Here is a 17,564-nt window from a genome sequence, read left to right on the forward strand (position 1 = left end):
AGACCTGATCTTAACTGGATTGTAAGCAAACTTTCACAATATTTGTCACAACCGAGTGAATTTCATTTAACACTAGCCAGACATGTGTTAAGATACTTGAAAGGTACATTGAACAGAGAGCTGTGTTACAAGAAAAGTGAAGGGAAACTTCAGCTTATAGCATACAGTGATGAAGACTGGGCGACAGATCAAAACGATAGACGTAGTACAACAGATTATTGCTTTAGCCTCTATAGAGACGGGCCTATTATTTGGAAATCAAAGAAGCAACAAACAGTAACTTTATCTACATGTGAGGCAGAGTACATGGCATTAGCAGCAACAATACAGGCGTGTTTGTACCTTGAGCAGCTGTTGACTGGAATGGATGAAGAGTGCAGGTATGTGCCAGTAACAATATTTGAGGACAATCAAGGAGCAATCGCTTTGTCGAAAAATCCAGTAATCCGACAGAGATGTAAACATGTTGACATTAAGTATCATTTTGTCAGGTCAGCACTTAATGATGACAAAATAAGCATTGAATATTGCCCGACAATGAACATGGTTGCAGATGTCTTTACTAAACCTGTTATGAAGTCGAAGATTGAAAAGTTCATGTATTACATATTTGGAATGTGAAGGAAAAGTTATCCAAAATATGTTCTTAAAATGTATTTGTATACAGCGTAAGAGGAAGTGGGGGTGTTGGCTGATAATAATAAGGAGAGTGAATGATCATATGTGTGCTCTTATACTGACGTCGTCGGTGTGGAGAAGTCAAGAGAGGTCACATGACCATGTGCTTTATAATAATGGAGGAAGCGAGGGTTGTTCCCCTCTTCTGTTTTAAACCAGATTGTTTGCCTTCACATGTGTTTATTTTCCTCTGTAAATGTATGTCTAACCCGACTTTCTTACCCTTAAGATGATACCACCAACATTTTACATGTGGACATTATATGTCTGTTTCTCACTAGGATTTATCTCATTTGTTTTTAGTCTGTGAGCAACATGGGATTTACATTTAGTGTTGTTTGATGCTACTGGACTTGTTTTCATTCTCAGAACGGACTGCTTGTAGTGATTATGATCTAACTTATGTACATATTGAATTCTTTCCTATTTCTGCTTCTGTTCACAGTGCCACTGAAAATGGACCACAACACAAATGTTCCACATGCTTGCCAATTGGTTCAGTAAATTGTACCATTCTTGTTTGGGCTGCCTCTTTTGTGGAGCCTGCATGTCATTCACTTTATCCATATGGGTTTTCTGGTTTGTTTGCACAGCCCACAGGCCTTTATGTGTACATTCCATGTCTGAGTGAATATGAATATATGCATTCTGTGAAAGGTTGGCATCCTATCCAACATTAATTTATACTGCAGGTGTCAGAAAATAAATGGATGGATTTGACTTCATCTTGATGGTTGCTTCAATTAATTGATTTGTCTGACTCCTATACAGCCCTTCTTATATCACAAGCTTAAAATGTCCACATTCTTGTAGTTTACATTTGGAGTGCACCATGGTCTTTGTTGCTTTTAAGACTAGGGCGATACATGTTATGATGTCCTTGGATGCAAACCTGTGAACGTACTTTCTTTACAAATGTTTTAAACCCCTGAAAGGTATGCCCTTCACCAGAAGCTTCTTCCTCAATGTTGCTATCTGAGTGTGGTCATTTGGGATGTTTGATTACCATAGCTACTTCTCATGCTTTCTTCAAAACCGATAGCCTTACTGCAAGAGGTTTGGTTTCTTTAAATGAAAGTCCTTTTGCTTAGTGTTATGTTAGACAATGCACAACATTACCTGAGCTTCAGTTTCATAGAACACACAAGCAGGATTCATAGCCCATATAAACAGGCATCACAGACAGAGTCTCCATTTTTATCACACCATCAGTGGAGTCAGATTATCACTGTCAAAAATCTGTCTGTACCAGAAGCTCAGCTAGGTCTCCTACACCCCTTGTAAAACTGTAATAGTCCTGTTTATTCCCTAGTGAGAATGGAGGAGATGTAAGGGTTTAATATCTTCTGCAAGAAAAATTGTGTGGTCTGTAACTTTCCCTTTTTTTCTGTTTACATTTTCCAAATGCTTTGGATTTCTAGTACCATGGTGGAAATGGATCCCATTCTTATGTCAGGGTGATTAGAGTTCATGAAATTAGTATTGTTTCAGACTTTGATGTCAGCCAAGAGTGCCTCCTACTACAATTCCTATGGAGTTAGATGTATTGGCAGCATATCTAAGTCGGATTGTAAATTCTTATTAATTAGACCCATTGCTTTTACTACTTTTGGAACTATCTGGGCATATCTCTTGTACATTGCTCTCATTTCTGCCTCTAAATCCATGTATTTTACATATGTGTATCTCTCTGTACCTAAGATACTGTTATCAGTGGGTGCAACAATTTCACTGATCAGTGCTACTTTCTTTCTTTCGTAGACTACATCTATTTTTGTAATGTTGGTAGTGGGTGATCCCATGTCATATAAACGTCATCATTCTCTGTAAGGCTTTGTGCTTCATGTTTCTATTGCTTCTCAGCTACTACTCAGATACTGTGGTATTTGCACAGTTCCCAGTGCAAAAGTTCATTTTAATTCTGAAGGATCAAGCCAACTGTGTCTTTAAGTACTGTCTACCTGTCAATAATCTAGTCTTTCTTTGCCTACAAGGACTGTAGGCTGTAGTCAGTAAATATGGGATTTGCTTCTGGACATTCCACTTGTGGTTTTCTTGCCAGGAGTTACACCAAGGGCTTAAGTGTCTATGTTTGGATTTGATTATTTGTTGCCAGCTATATTTGTAGAAGTGCTTGTCTTTGAACTGGAACTTCAGCCTGGCATTATTCTCAGTACAATGTAGTTTTTAACACAGACTTTATCTGTACTTAATGTTCTGCAAATATTGCAAGCCTCCAGTAAGTGAATATGTGATTGCATGGCAAATGCACTTTTTTTGAGATGGCATTTTTCCTACAAAATACAGTGCTTCCTTCCATCACCAAATCACTATAAAAATGTTTTACCCAATGTTTTGGTTTGATTACGATTTTGCTTTTTTGTATTCATGAACTTGAATGTACTGATGAACTACTGGAAACTAATGTGCTGTCTGTAAAAAAGCTGTAGAAAATATGTAGTTGTCTTTTATATCCAGTTTGGATATATCAGTGCATCTTTTGCAAATCTGAGTGTTGGGAGGTAAGAGGAGAGGGTTGTCGGTGTACATGAGGCAGTTGCTACATTGCCTCAGAATGCCCAAGTTCACCAGGTTAATAGGAGAAAGCACCGGGAACTGACCTTTAGACAAGCCTGGATGGGTGGGTATTATTAATAAGTACTGGAGTTGTTTCCTTGTAGAACGTTTAGTGCTGGCAGCACTTTTGTGTGCTACAATAATTGCTACACAAAGTCTGGCAAAGTGCTAGAATGATAAGCTAGTAAAAGTGCAGGAGAGGAGAGAACTAGCAGGTCTAAGGAAAAAATGAAGAGCAGACTTTGGCACCGCTCAGAAGCTACATACAGTCCTGGATACAGCAAATCTGTATCTGGACTAGACTTGTTACAGGAAAGGCAGGAAACAAGCATAAATGCTGGGTTTTAAACCAGAAAGTTAAAAGAGATGGAAAATCTGCCCAAACAGACAATAAACTATAATTTCTGGACCAGAAACCACTCCTCTTGTGGTAGAGAGGCTACCTAGTGCTTACCACTCCTACTGGCAAGCTAGAAGGCTACCCTCTGACACAGAATGGCTTGGGGGCTCAGAAGCTTACAAGCAGTCCTGGATACAGCAAATCTGTATCTGGACTAGGCTAGTTACAGTAATGGTATGAAACAAGTGCAAATGCGGGGTTTTAAACCGGAAGTTGAAAGAGATGGAAAAAACTGCCCAAACGGCCAATAAACTTCACTTTCTGGGCCAGTAACCACTCCTCTTGTGGTAGATAGGCTACCTAGTGCTTGCAGCTTACCACACCCACTGACAAGCTAGAAGGCTACCCTCCGACACAGAAAGGCTGGGGGGGGGGGCTCAGAAGTTTACAAACAGTCTTGAATATAGCAAATCTGTATCTGGGCTAGATTGTTTACAGGAAAGGTGGGAAACAAGTGCAAACGTGGGCTTCTAAACCAGATGAAAAATTAAAAAGTGGGCTCTGCACATGATGGAGAGAAATATTTACATAGTTTCAGCTTTGTAATTCAAATGACAGCAAAGAAAATAGTTCTGGTACTCCCTTAATGTCATAATCTTGTGAAACAAAATTGGAAGGCTTTCTTTTAGACAACTCAAGCACAAACCTTTTTTTTAGTAATAATGGTGTACGACTGGATGAAATGTGATATAACATAACCATGTGCCTTAAATGGAACCTTTAATTAAGAAGGCGTGACAGAGTATGTACTGTTGTGTAGTAACTCCATTCCCAGATTACATGAACCATGAGTTGAAGACGATTATCTGTTATGACATATGGAATTTATTACATTGTAACCACACCAGGCCTTTTTGCTATTCTATACTGGTTGCTGCTTCAACGACACTTCGCTTACAGCAAACAAGAAAAGTGTGGTGTCATTACTATGCTACTGGCTGAAGAAAGAGCAGGGCTCATGATTGCTTTTGTCATTGTGTGGAATTATATAATAGGCAGTTAAAGTGATTTTTTTTATTATTTTTTATGTTACCTTTGCACCACGGCATTTGGTGCAAAAATTGCTGAATAGTACCTCTTACCGTTAGGAAACAATTTTAGTTGAATTCAGTAGAGATATCCAATTTTAAAAAAGTTCATTTTTGCTACACTGACATCACTGTGGAAAAGAGTAAAGTTTAACCTTAGTGGTGTCAGTGTAGTAAAAATGTGTCTTGCAGCCATAAATTTTATTGGGCACACCCCCATGCATGCATAACGGAGCTCCGTCAAAGTTTACAGATGCAACACGTTACCCCAAGGATAATGTCAGGGAAAGAAATACTAAATTTATTTGGAGCATGGTTTAATAAAAAGTTTACAAAGATTTTTTTATTAAAAAACTGCCCAAATAAATAAGTACAGATAAGTGGAAAAATGTATAGTGACACTTGACTCATCAGCTGCCACAATGCATTTAGTAGCATTGGAAAATCACTTTAAATCAAAGCATCTGACTGGTCCATAGTGATATTTTTCAGTAGTACTTTTCAAACTATTGTCGGTACTTCCGTAGTGGTGCAGTGGTAGCGTTGGTGCCTCACAGCAAGAGATTCTCCAGTTCGATTCTCGGCTTGGGTTGGGAGTGCCTTCTGTGTGGAGTTTGCATGTCCTCCCTGCGGTCGAGTGGGCATTCAAAAGACATGCGTTGAATGGGTGTGCCTTCGTTGAAGGTTGGGCATCCGGCTGGCAACTCAACACCATAAAAAAAACTGCCAATCCTTAGCGGACTGCAGTTCCACTGTGGCGACCCCTAACCGGGAAAAGCTGAAAGACAAAACAAACTTTTCATGCTATTGCCAAGGATAACTTCATTATGAAAACAGAAGAGCCCCATCCGTGCAATTCACATGTTAAAATCATTTCATCTTATGTGCCTACATTTACTAATTTGTATCACTTATTTTTGTTGGGTCAGTCATAAAACTGAATATGAAGCAAAGCTCTTTGCATTACAGGCAGCAGATAATATCATACTTTGCAATAACTTGGAGCATGCCCAGTAACACTCTGCATGGTTTGCTATGCAATGGATATCAGCAAAGGCATGTGACTCACTTCTGCAGGTGACAAAATTCCTCAAGACACCCAGCCTTTTCATGAAGCTAGCACTCTCATGAGGTTTTCAGTCTCCACTGAGTAATCTACCATAATAACGTGGACCCCAGATATCCAACCCCACTCCCCTTCCACTAAGAAAGGTGAGCAAGCATTGCCTCCTTATTTCTGTCTTACCCTCTGTCCAGCTTTGAAGTGGCAAATTGAACCTGAATCATTTGTGTCATTGTCAGGCCTTTATCTCTCTATGCCAGCTAAAGTAAAATGTTAAAGTACAAAAACTGTAAGCACATATTAACTGTAAATTAAACAGATGTACTGTTATTTGGTTCTCAGTTGATTTATTCAAGCTTTTTCATTTTGATGAAGCTGACAACAGGAGTGGTTCAAACCTGCATTACCATCATACTTCAAGTAATTATTGTTGTAACATTATGTAAACTTAATTTGTTGATTTGCTAGTTCATCCTTGCAATATCATAAGATTGACATGACGGGGTATATAATAATTTTATTCATGGAGATTTTTATCAAAGACAGTGGTGTTGCAACCAAATCATTAATTAAAATTTGAAGAAATACTTTTTAAAGTGTTTTCAAAACGTGTCCAATAAATCCTTTTCCCATATTAATATAACAGACTTCAAGGTTGCTACACCTTGAGAAAAATGAATTCAGTGACCTTACAAAATGACCATTTGTTGATTTATTCACTAACAACTAATATTTAATGTTGTCCATGACCTGCTGACTGCACTACCATGTAAGGTGGTCTTTGCGTGTTCTTGATGAACAAAAATGTTACTTGGTAAAAGTAGGCTGGTTTTGTTAAACGACTAAAAGAATCAAACATAGCTGGACAAATGTGCTCTGAAGTTCAAATGTATTTAGTACTCCATTTTGCTTTGGAAAGTAAGACCTTCTGTCTCCTAACTGAAGGTAAGGAGTAGGGTTCGTTCTTTGGGACTTCATTTGAACTCTCTGTGTGGAATCATTTGTAAACACGTACACAGGAAAAATGATATGGAAGGTGGGAGCTTGAAGGGTGTTCAAATTGACTCAAGTGTCACTCACTCTTTTGAGCAGATATAAGATACAGCATTTTAATATTATAGTCAGTAGAGATTTCTTCTTCCTTTACCCAGCTAATAACAAAGTAAAAAAAAAAAAACACATACAGGCTTTTTGCCATACCAGGAGCATTCAGCTGATACAGAAATTGGTTGAGTCACACGTTTCAGAAAACACTCAATGATTACACATTCAAACTCAAAATGCACACTCTCACATATACATGCTTATACATTGCACACAAATAGAAAGTCTCTGTCAAATGCATGTATATATACACACACACACACACACACACACACACACACACACACACACACACACACACACACACACACAAAAGTTAATGTTCTAGATAATTTCAGTAAATATTCATAGTAAATAAGCTAATTATCTTGCAGGCAAAGTAAAACTCCAGAAAGCAATGAAATGTAAAAGCTGATAAGTGTGAAGGAAATATGTGGTTCCTCAGGCATTAAAAATGCCATTAGTGTAGAAAATTCATTTTGAAAAGTGAGATGAGCTTAGAAGCAATAAATATGATCAAACATACAGCTTTTCAGACATGTCTGAGAGGAAACACCAAATGGTTTGTAGTGGATGCCAGAAATACTATATCTATTATTGGTTCTAAGGAAAAAGTGTTTAGTTTTTTAAGAGCAGTGTCTGTTTTATTTAGCTTAATTGTTCTAGTTGTAGTCAGTTGCATTTGCAGCATTTGAGCTGTACATGTAATCTCGTAAGTATTACATGTTTGCCTTTCCACTTCTAACAGGACAGTTGTCTAACATCCACAAACTGAACAACCCTTTCCCACAGTTAATCCATAACCTGCTGACCCCCCCCCCCACAGTGTAGTGCAAGTAACTTCTGAAATTCTGAGTCTCAGACTGGAGCCCACAAGTTTCAAATACATTCTTGAGTTTGTTTAGATTTGTAACAACAGCTAGGTCACTACAAGTGAAGAATCATTCTAAAGTCCCCTCAGATTTACTAATATCCTACAAAAGCATACCTCTCAACCTCCTAGAGCAAGACATCTGGACAAAGCCATAACCAATGGGGAGGGGGGGAGCAAAGGCCCAAAACAGTGACACTTTTTAAATATTGCTCTTATAGACTTGCAAAGTTGCTAGAATAACAGTTTTTACATTAGCATGAATTTTATGAAAGACGTGAAGTCTGAAACTCAAATATCTATCATTTTCTGACTTCAGTCCTCAATAATTTGACAAAGATTTGTCAGAAAACCACAATTTTATGAGAAACATATGAAAGATATCAGGCAAAAATCTGGACAGTTGAGAGGTATGAAAATCTTGATTGTACTAATAAATGTTAACCTAATTACAGTTGCATCATAAATGCAGAGGCATGTAGTGCAGTCACCAAAGGTAAAATTAGTGCCATATCATAGTATCACATAAATCAAACTCACCTAAAGACTGACACAGTAATCTGGCATTTAAGTACTTTATAACCCATGAGATGTCCTTAAATCAGCATAGCTCCAGTACCATCAGAAAATCTTCTCTCTCTCTCATCTCTTCTGTTGTGGGTCTCTGTCCAGATTCCAATCCATACTAATCCCCCCTTTGTTCTGCCCTCATTCACTCATAGAGTACAGTTTTCCATTTGTCATATTACAGAGGAGGATTAAGACTCAGAACTGTTAACAAACTACTTCCTGTAGTGAAGAGAACAGAGTTTGATCCTTCTACCTTCATCTGCCTACTGTGTGACTCTTGAGTAATTCACCCAACCAGACAGTTCTCCTTCATGTCCAGTGGGCTTACCTAGTTTACCCAGCATTTTTCTAGAACAAAGACAGCCTTGATTTCTCTTTCTGACTTGCATATGATCTGTAATGTAGGATTACACTGATGTTGTTTTTTCATGCTTCCGTATAACATAGTAAAGGCAGCATTTTGCCTCAGCTATTTATTAGCAGCATGCAAGGCAAAAAAGAAAAAAAAAATACAGCACGAACATCACTTGTTTGTCCGTTACATGGCTTTAGATGTTTTATGCACTGGTGTTATTTTAATAACTGTGAAACAGGTATCTGTACAAGGGCAACATGCACACAGTAGGCCTCTGCTTCAGTTTAACCACTCTCCGTGTTAATGAAGGCCCTGATAATGATCATGTCCATTCTGATACATGTATAAAGATAATCTAGACGTCTGCATTTCTACCTAATATCAGTCATACTGAAAGTAGCATTAAACTAGGACTCCAGTTTAATGTTGCCACCGCCGTTATTAATTCATGACATCATTTGTACATCAGCACAATCTGTGACATCTTGTATCATTGCTGTTTTCTGCTCTACGGTGATCTGCTTTTGTCATTTTGCCTCTATATGTTGCATTCACCCTTGCATTTGGAGCAGAGGTTTGACTGACAAAAGTCAGTGGTAACCAGTTAATTTACCCTGATAACAAGTGAATAGAATGAAAGTATAAAAAAATATATATATATATATGTATATTTTTGAGATATTAAAGTGTCTGATTTGCTGAATGACTTAGTCATGTCTGGCATATTATCAGGCGTATTTTTTTTTGATTGATTAAACCGACGATATTAGATGAATGGTATTGTTCTTACCATAGTACATGATTAGTGCACCATTCCTCTAATCAAAGACAGAGCTAATTTAATTTCCCTTTAAAAAAACATTTTCTTTCTTTTTGACAGTCTTACCACTCAGTGGAGTGTTGAAGATGAAGAAGAAGCAGCAAGGGAACGCAGACGCAGGCAACGTGAGGAACAGCTTCGAAAGGAGTCAGAGAATGGTGTACCTGCTGACAGCACAGCCACAGAGTTTGAGCGAGTCACAGATGAAGACAAGTATGTGTCATTCATTCTTGTGTTTTGGTTAAGCAGAAAGTGAATACCGGTCATATAATGAACTCTGCCACTGACAACTAATGATCAGAACTCCACTTTGTATGCTTGCTGGTAGGTGTTTGTCTAACTCAATGGTAGGTACAATGAGCAGCAGTCACAAGGTTACACTGGCAGTATCTACACTTAAAGTGACACTTCACAGATCTGATAATAAAAGCTTATTCCAAGTTTTAAGAACAGACTGCCAAAGAACAGTCAGCAAATCCAGGAAAGCATTTCAGGAGAATTTTTAAATGACTGTATTTTCTTTGGTCACATTTCTGGTGTTTACTAAAAGTCTTTTATTTCACTCTTCATTGGCCCAGATGAAAACACCTGTCTAGACAGATTTCTGTGCTGATGTAAACCCTTTTGAATCTGTAAATGTGTATTTTCTTGTATTACAGAGAGAGATTATTTTTCACAGAATACAAATGCAGAAGACTGGGAGAAACATTGAATGTTAAGAAGTATTAGTGAAAATAAAGTCACAGCAAGTGCATTTGTAACGTCTTCTTGGGATAGCATATAGTACAATTTCTGAAGGAAGTTCAATAGGTTCATATTCTTCCAGAGTACCATTTGTAGCCTAGCATATTATCCCAGATCATCTCTACCCATTGACATGACTCATTTATACCAAGTTCTGAATTCTTTAAATGGAGCACTTGAGGGAAAAGATCCACAGTCTATTTATGACTGCCCATTAATTTGTTTGGTTATGCTTAAAGAGGGTCAGGGAGCTACTTTGCTTCATATTCAAAGGAAATCTATACTTTAAAAGAAGGCTTCTTTGGGATGCCAACAGGTCTTACTTATGTTTCTGTGGAAGTTAAGATGTTATTCTATTAAATGTTGCAGTATTCTTTACATATGGATTGTTTTTCACCAGTCGACCTGGCATCTGGCCTTTATACAAAAGCTTATTGCTACTGCCAGTATGTGGGACATCACACAAAGTCACTGAGAATGTGAGCCATAAAAGGGATGTGCGTACGTACCATTCTCAGAACTTTTTGCCGCCATTTGGAAGGTTGACTCTTACATTTGGTCTGCTGTTGGATATCATTGGTTCACCTTCCAGCTTCAGATAAGTACCCCGTATGGGATTTATTTCCCTGCTACTGCCACTTGTTGTTGTTAATGCATCTAGGAAAGGCAAGTGTAGGTGTGGAAGGCAAATTCCACATAAAGATAGTCACAAGCTTTATGTGTTTTGTTTAGGACCTACTCAAGACTATCATTTCTGTTCGATATTCCAGGTCTTTGTGCCTAAGATATTGCATAGTCATCTGTCGGCTTTGAATATTTACCTAGAAAATCAGGGACTTAAACGTCTGGCTAGGGACATGATGGAGGGTTTTGGCAGTCCTTTGGCTGAGCCATCTTTGAAGAGGAAGGTTATCAAAGTTAGGCCTGAATCCTCTTTGGCTGCACTTGTTTCTTCTGACATACCCCTTGAGGTTAGTGAAAACCCAGAGGTATGCTCAGAGGGAGGCCATGTCAAACCCAGAGCTGTTGGACATGCTACACTTAAAGAAATCCCAATCACTCAGAGCCACATGCTCCAGGGATCTAAATCTTGTCATCACAATAAACAAAACATGCTGGAGGGATAGGTTCCTGACCCAGAGATTCCCAAGACTCTGGAATACACTTCCCATACATGTCAAGCAGAGCACCTCTTTGGCCCTCTTCAAAAGGAACCTTGATGATTTGATGGGAGAAAGGAAATTCACCCCGGGGATCATGTCAGTCACCCTGCAAGACAGGTCCAGGGAAGTAAATAGTGTAGGAAGAAATAGCCAGGGAATTGTTATGGCTAGGCTTGTATAGGCCCTAAAAACCCAGATTCCCAGGCCCCTGTCCCTAAAAGACCTGACTGATTTTATAAGGTCCCCGATGACTGTTAGTTTCTTTTTATATGTCCTTCTGCTGACCTTGCTGTGGTCTTCATTACTTCTGACAAATCTTCTTGCATGTCATCTTCTGCAAAGCTCCCTCCTGCTGTAGGCATGCAGATACGGAGGTAAATCCTGGAAGCAGCATAGAATATTTACACGCCTACAGCAATAATTCACGTTTACAGGAAAACTGGTACTGTTTACTGCCACATTCTAAAAGTAAGCCTCTACTTCCTGTAATAGCTACTGTTAGAATGCCTCTACATATAAATAATCACCTTTCTACAGGAAGCAAAGACTCATTGAAATTTGTAAAGCTGGTTACCCTTTAATTTTGGAGCCTTATGTGACCTTAAATGGTATATACCCCAGGAATGGATATATTGTGCCTGAGAACTGTGCTACAAAAAATAAGCCACGTAATAAATAAATAATGAGTTACTGCCTGGTATCAACTGTGGGGTTGTGTACTTGTGGACCCCACTAGCCTTCCATTCATTTTATTTCCTTTATCAGAAAATATGCACTGCAGCACTGCACATAGAAATAAAGAAGTAAAAAAAGATTGAAAATGATAATGTGCCCTCTGTCATTTGGGGTGATTTCTTCCTGGTTCTAAAAATGTCACAAGTAACATTATCAAACGCAATCTGTCCTTTATGTTGTCCTATTATACAGCACTAAGATGGATCCCTGATGACTATTGCAAAGGGTGGTAAGTGTACAACTCATCTAACTTTTTCCTGGGGGGTGGTCTGGAATCTTCATTTGATTACTTATATGCATCAAGAACTTTCCATCTCTAGCAGGTGATACACAATCCATCATTGTTTCCAGTCAGTAGTCCTCCTTAAATAATTATCCATTCTCTACCTGCTGCACAGCTCCTGAAAGAAAATACTCCTACTTTGCACCCTCAAAGACCAGGTGTTTTTTTGGTAAAGTATTAGATGATCAAAGAATTTTTTTGAGGACAGGCCAACAGCCACAGCGTGAATAACATTTAAAAACATAAGACTCACTGTATGCCTAGCTTCTATCAATGTACAATCAATTGTACTAATTCATGCGCAGTATACCTGCACATAAATTCATATAAATTTATTTTAATTATGTTTTAAAGTTTGCCTAAGTGATATTCTCTTGCATAGCTCACATGTAATAATAAACTATCACTGTCTCATTGGCCTGGGTTGTGGCTGTAAAGGGTATATGGACCAGCCCACCTATACTATTAACAATAGAAAATAAACTGAAAAAGTGGATGGATCCTTTTTGTACATGAAGTCATCACAGGCATCAGCTTTTTGGTTCTACAGAGGGTGTTCACATATCTTGTTTACCTTATTATGACGGTCATTCCTCACTTAAACCCTTAAAACTGGTGTGCTTTTTTTGTGAAAGCTACTGTTTATACATATAAACTGTGGTATACATTCAGGTGTTAAAGCACAAAGCATTGCCATTCTAAGAAGTTAAATTAAAGAATAAGGTAAGGAAAAGTAATGACGGTAACTTCCAGGGTTCTGTGGGTAACATGGCAGTCACAGAATTATCACTTGACGTTTCTTTTCATAAGTGTGTTGCCCCTCATTTATTGATTTAAAGTTTAAAATGTTGGGTCATATTTTAATATTTTTCAAATAGAAAAATAAACATACTTTTAATAGTTACCCAACACTTTTCTGACCATTTTATCAAGGTAAACAAAAGCAGTAGTACACATTGTATAAAAAACTGGATAAAACTGAGTACTCAGCAGAAAGCTGTATGACTCCTTCCAGACTCCACATTTGTTCAGTAAGTTAGTTTGCTTTTTTTCATCTTCTGTTGCCCTGAGGAATGGACAAAGACACTTTTAATCTTACTGAGACTGCCTGGGTACTGGACAGAAGAATTAAATGCATAGATGATTGATTGGAGGATTCTTGATGCATCAGTAATAACTGAAATTTCCTTGGCCAGTCATCTTGGAATGGTGACCTTTCTTGGGTTTCTTTTCTTAAGTTACTTGGATATGATAACCAATGTGATTGGTTAAACTTTATCCTTAAGGTGTGAATGAATGCTTTCCAAGTCTTGCAAATTCTGGATATTTAGGAGTTTTCAGACTAGGTACTTAAGTCACTGGAACTGCTAATAGAACAGCTCTTGTCAATTTTTCCAGATGTTTCTGTCTTCGGTGAGGTTTATAGTTCTGCTGTTTTGTTTTTTATCGGGAGAATAAAACTTGCAGCTATTTCAAACATGATAATTATTTTCCCCACTAAGATGATACAAAATTTGAATGCAATCACATGCTTATTGGCAGGCATTTCCTGTATTTATAGTGCACTTTTATAACTGATGCTGCAACATGCAGAGAAATGGAAAGGAGGAGGAGACAGCGGGCCATGCGGACCATGAAAAGTAAGCCACGTGTCCATCATGGCTTTCCAACTCCACTTCTTTTATGCAGTTTTGTCTGAGGCTGCAATAGTAATAGGATTATAGGAAGTTACTATGCTAATGGCCCTAGGGCCCTTACAAGTCTAGTCAAGTTCTACCCTTAATTTCCATGATCAGCATCTATTGCCCCTATCCAAGAGGGACACAGATGGAACCCGCGTGGTGAATTTACAGTTACCCATCCATAATAATTAAGTAGTTGCTTGTTTAGGGACTTGATGGATCACAATTCATCTGCTGCCCACTGACACCTGTTTTTCAACCTTGTGTAGCACTAGTAGTTGTTTCAACAGCTTTGGGAAACAACAGGATGGAAAGTTCCTCATGATGGTGCATAAACTGTTCTGACGAGATCTGTGTAAGTATAACCAGAGGTAATACAATATGTGTGTGTGTGTGTGTGTGTGTGTGTGTGTGTGTGTGTGTGTGTGTGTGTTTAAACATGTGTATGTCTTTTTGGTATGGGGGAAGAAGCCAGAGCACCTATAAAATAAAAATTTCACCTCAGGGAGGATGTTGCAGACTCGTCATAAAAGGCACCCCAGCTGAGAAGAGAACCAGAGATTTTTTTTCCTCTGAGGCAACAATGTCATTCCCTTCACCAATGCATCAGTCCAAGACATGCTTACAGAAGATTTAATTGAGAAAATACACATATATGTAATATGTGGTTCTTTAAAGTATTTTTAAAAAGGGATGTGGAAAGGGGCATGAAATTCCAATGCAAATAATCATTTGATTTGTAAAATCCATATTTGGAAGATTAAAGCATTCATTAAATATTTGAATGTTTTATATAATATTGATAGAATGTACATACACAGAATATATTTTTCAAGGAGTCACATGAATTATATGAATTTGTCGACAATAATTGGGGTAGGAGTTGCACAATTTAAAGTGTTGTAAGGTGCAATCTTTTGTGTAACAAGGGTTGTATACAAATCTGGAGCATTCTGTAGGGAGAGATGTATTTGGTCCATACTGCTAGGATGCGTTTCCTTTTGGCTTTGACCATAATATGGAAAAAATATTGTGAAGTGTGTAATACCATTAGATGCATACTCAGAGCTGTTGTGTTAAATGACTTGCTTAGAGACAATTGGAGGTGACAGAAGTCAAACCCAGGACCATACCTCTCAACCTCTTAGAGCAAGAAATCTGGACAAAGCCATATATAAAAGTGGGACAAGGGACCAAAAACAGAAATGATTTTTAATTACTGCTCTTACAAACATAGAAAGTGGATAGAGTAACAGGTTCTGTATTAGCATGATTTTTTTCTGAAGAGTATGAAGTCTGAAAGTCAAATGTCTGTCATTATTTTTTAACTTCAGTCTTTAATGACTTGCCACTAATTTGCCAGAAAAAAGGGCCAAAAATATGAGGGCAAAATCTGGAGATTCTGCAAAAATCTGTACAGTTTAGAGGTATGCCCAGGACTACTGTAGGTTCTAACAGCACAGTCTTAAACCACTATGCCAAACTAGAAGTAAGGGGTAAGTTAAGTAGATACTGAGTAATTGTATACATTGAAGGCAAAATACAACATGTTTATAGCAGAGGAGGTACAAACTACTTTGCTCTCTAGTTTTAGCAATGTTAAAGATAATGTATTATTTAATCATATCAGGCAGTCAAACTTCTGTGCAGAACTTTACCAGAGAAAGAAATGTAATGATCAAAATTGTAGTTGGTTTCTTCCCTAGTACAATACAAAAATGTCAAATGCAACTCCAGGGTGCATCTGTCCCAGTTTATTTTACCTTCTGTGTGGGATTCTGAGTTTATTAATCATATTCATAATGTGCTATAAGGATTTAGGGATAATAAATAAACCCCATTAAATCAGAACATACACAAATGAAAAAAAAAATGCATTACTGATACTTAAATATCTTACAATTTATGCATAATTATGGATAAGTGTTATTAATGAGCTGCGCAGTCATAAAGTAGGCAAATGAGGGCTGACAGTCTCGAACCCTGAACTACAGGAAGCAGCTCATTTGCTGTTGTATTATTGTTATAGAAACTAGTAAGTATGGCAATTGACATAAAGGGTTAAGGCCGTGAGCTTTAGTTCCAACAGTACAAGGTTTGATTCCCTCAGCCCTAGTGTGAGACCTTGAGCAAGCCACTTAAATAGTTATTGTTCCAGGTTACCCTAGAAAAGGAACTGCATGTCCAATGAGCCAACCTGGTTAAAAAATGGGTACTGTTATTATTATAGGGCCATGATGGTAACTTTTAACGTAGTTGAAGGTTCATCTTCCAGCCCAGTGAAGGAGAATGTACAGGAAATGTCATTTAATAGAGCTCCAAAGAATAGTTTTAAGAATGTTATGTGATGAAACATGCACATGGAGAATATCAACAGAAAAAAGGAAAGGTGCAAAATGTTGTGGATGGCATGAAACACATACCCTGTTCTAATCTGAACACTGTCAACCACATTTCACGTCTTGTAATGCAGACAGCATCCAGAGAAAATTCTGGAATACTGTACTGATCTTACTTTCTAGTCTCTTGTCTTCATTTTTTTAAACAAAGTGTTCAAAATAAGTAAAATAAATTATCTTAACTACAAAGATAACTTACCGCACTTACAAAAGAACATTTTGTTGTTTAAACTAAGATACATAAATTCCTGAGTAAAACTCAAAAATTGTTTTTGAAAACCTAAAGCTGTATCCTGCTCATTCTGAAAATCCGTATGTCTGTAAAGTAAGGAAAACAGCTTTTGAAGACCTGCAGAAATTATCTTGTTCCACATTGTCCAGCATTGTCTTAGCTGCTGGCGTCTTCTCCCTCGTGAGTAGCTCACATTCCATTGCATTTAGGTAATGAAGAAACAGCTGCAAGGTCTCATTTGGTCCCACACAGGATGACAGGCAGTACTGTTCCTCTCTGATATTGACCCTTCTCCCACACATGGAAGTGACCTTCAGAGGGAAAATTTTAAAACATAAATAAATGATGCAGAGACCTTCTATCAGGGCATTTGTCATTAACAACTCAAGAGAAGAAATGGATTTTTTTTCTAACTACGAGAGAATTATGTTTGACCAAAACTACTGGGATCTGCATTTAACACAAACCACCATTTTTACATTCTGATGCTTTATTAAACATCTGTATAATCTGATGTAGAGAAAGAAAATTATAACAGACAAAAAAAAAAAAAACACACACGAAAGACAGGCAGTAAATCTTGTTACACCCTGCAAAAATATTTGACCAAATGGCTTCATATAGAGAGGCCTAAGAATAATCAGGGCATTATTTCTTTAATTTCCTGTTCCATTAAGAATGTGATGTGTGAAGGTTAAGATGTTTCCTGCTGTATTACTCATGGTAAGTGAACTGCTGTATTACCCTTGGTAAGGGAACTCTGTTTCACCAATCTGAATATGAATCGAATAACCAGATTGTTGGCTGCTGACAGAAGACTGCCCTTTACAAATTATCTGGTTTGTATGTATTGTTTTCCA

The 17,564-nt window shown here is 37.8% G+C and overlaps 1 protein-coding gene across 3 annotated transcripts in view; it reads left to right on the forward strand.

Moving 5' to 3' along the window:
- The window catches only part of LOC122791600 (non-muscle caldesmon-like), a 1,000,623-nt gene that overhangs the window by 636,357 nt on the left and 346,702 nt on the right, over positions 1–17,564 (forward strand). For all 3 annotated transcript variants that reach the window (XM_044059382.1, XM_044059381.1, XM_044059384.1), the window contains one exon: positions 9,527–9,679. In XM_044059382.1, coding sequence (XP_043915317.1) covers positions 9,527–9,679 — 153 coding nt within the window. The remainder of the gene's footprint in view (positions 1–9,526; positions 9,680–17,564) is intronic.

This window comes from Protopterus annectens, chromosome 17.part0, assembly GCF_019279795.1.
Source record: "Protopterus annectens isolate FY-2018-M chromosome 17.part0, PAN1.0, whole genome shotgun sequence".
Classification (NCBI taxonomy): Eukaryota; Metazoa; Chordata; order Ceratodontiformes; family Protopteridae; genus Protopterus; species Protopterus annectens.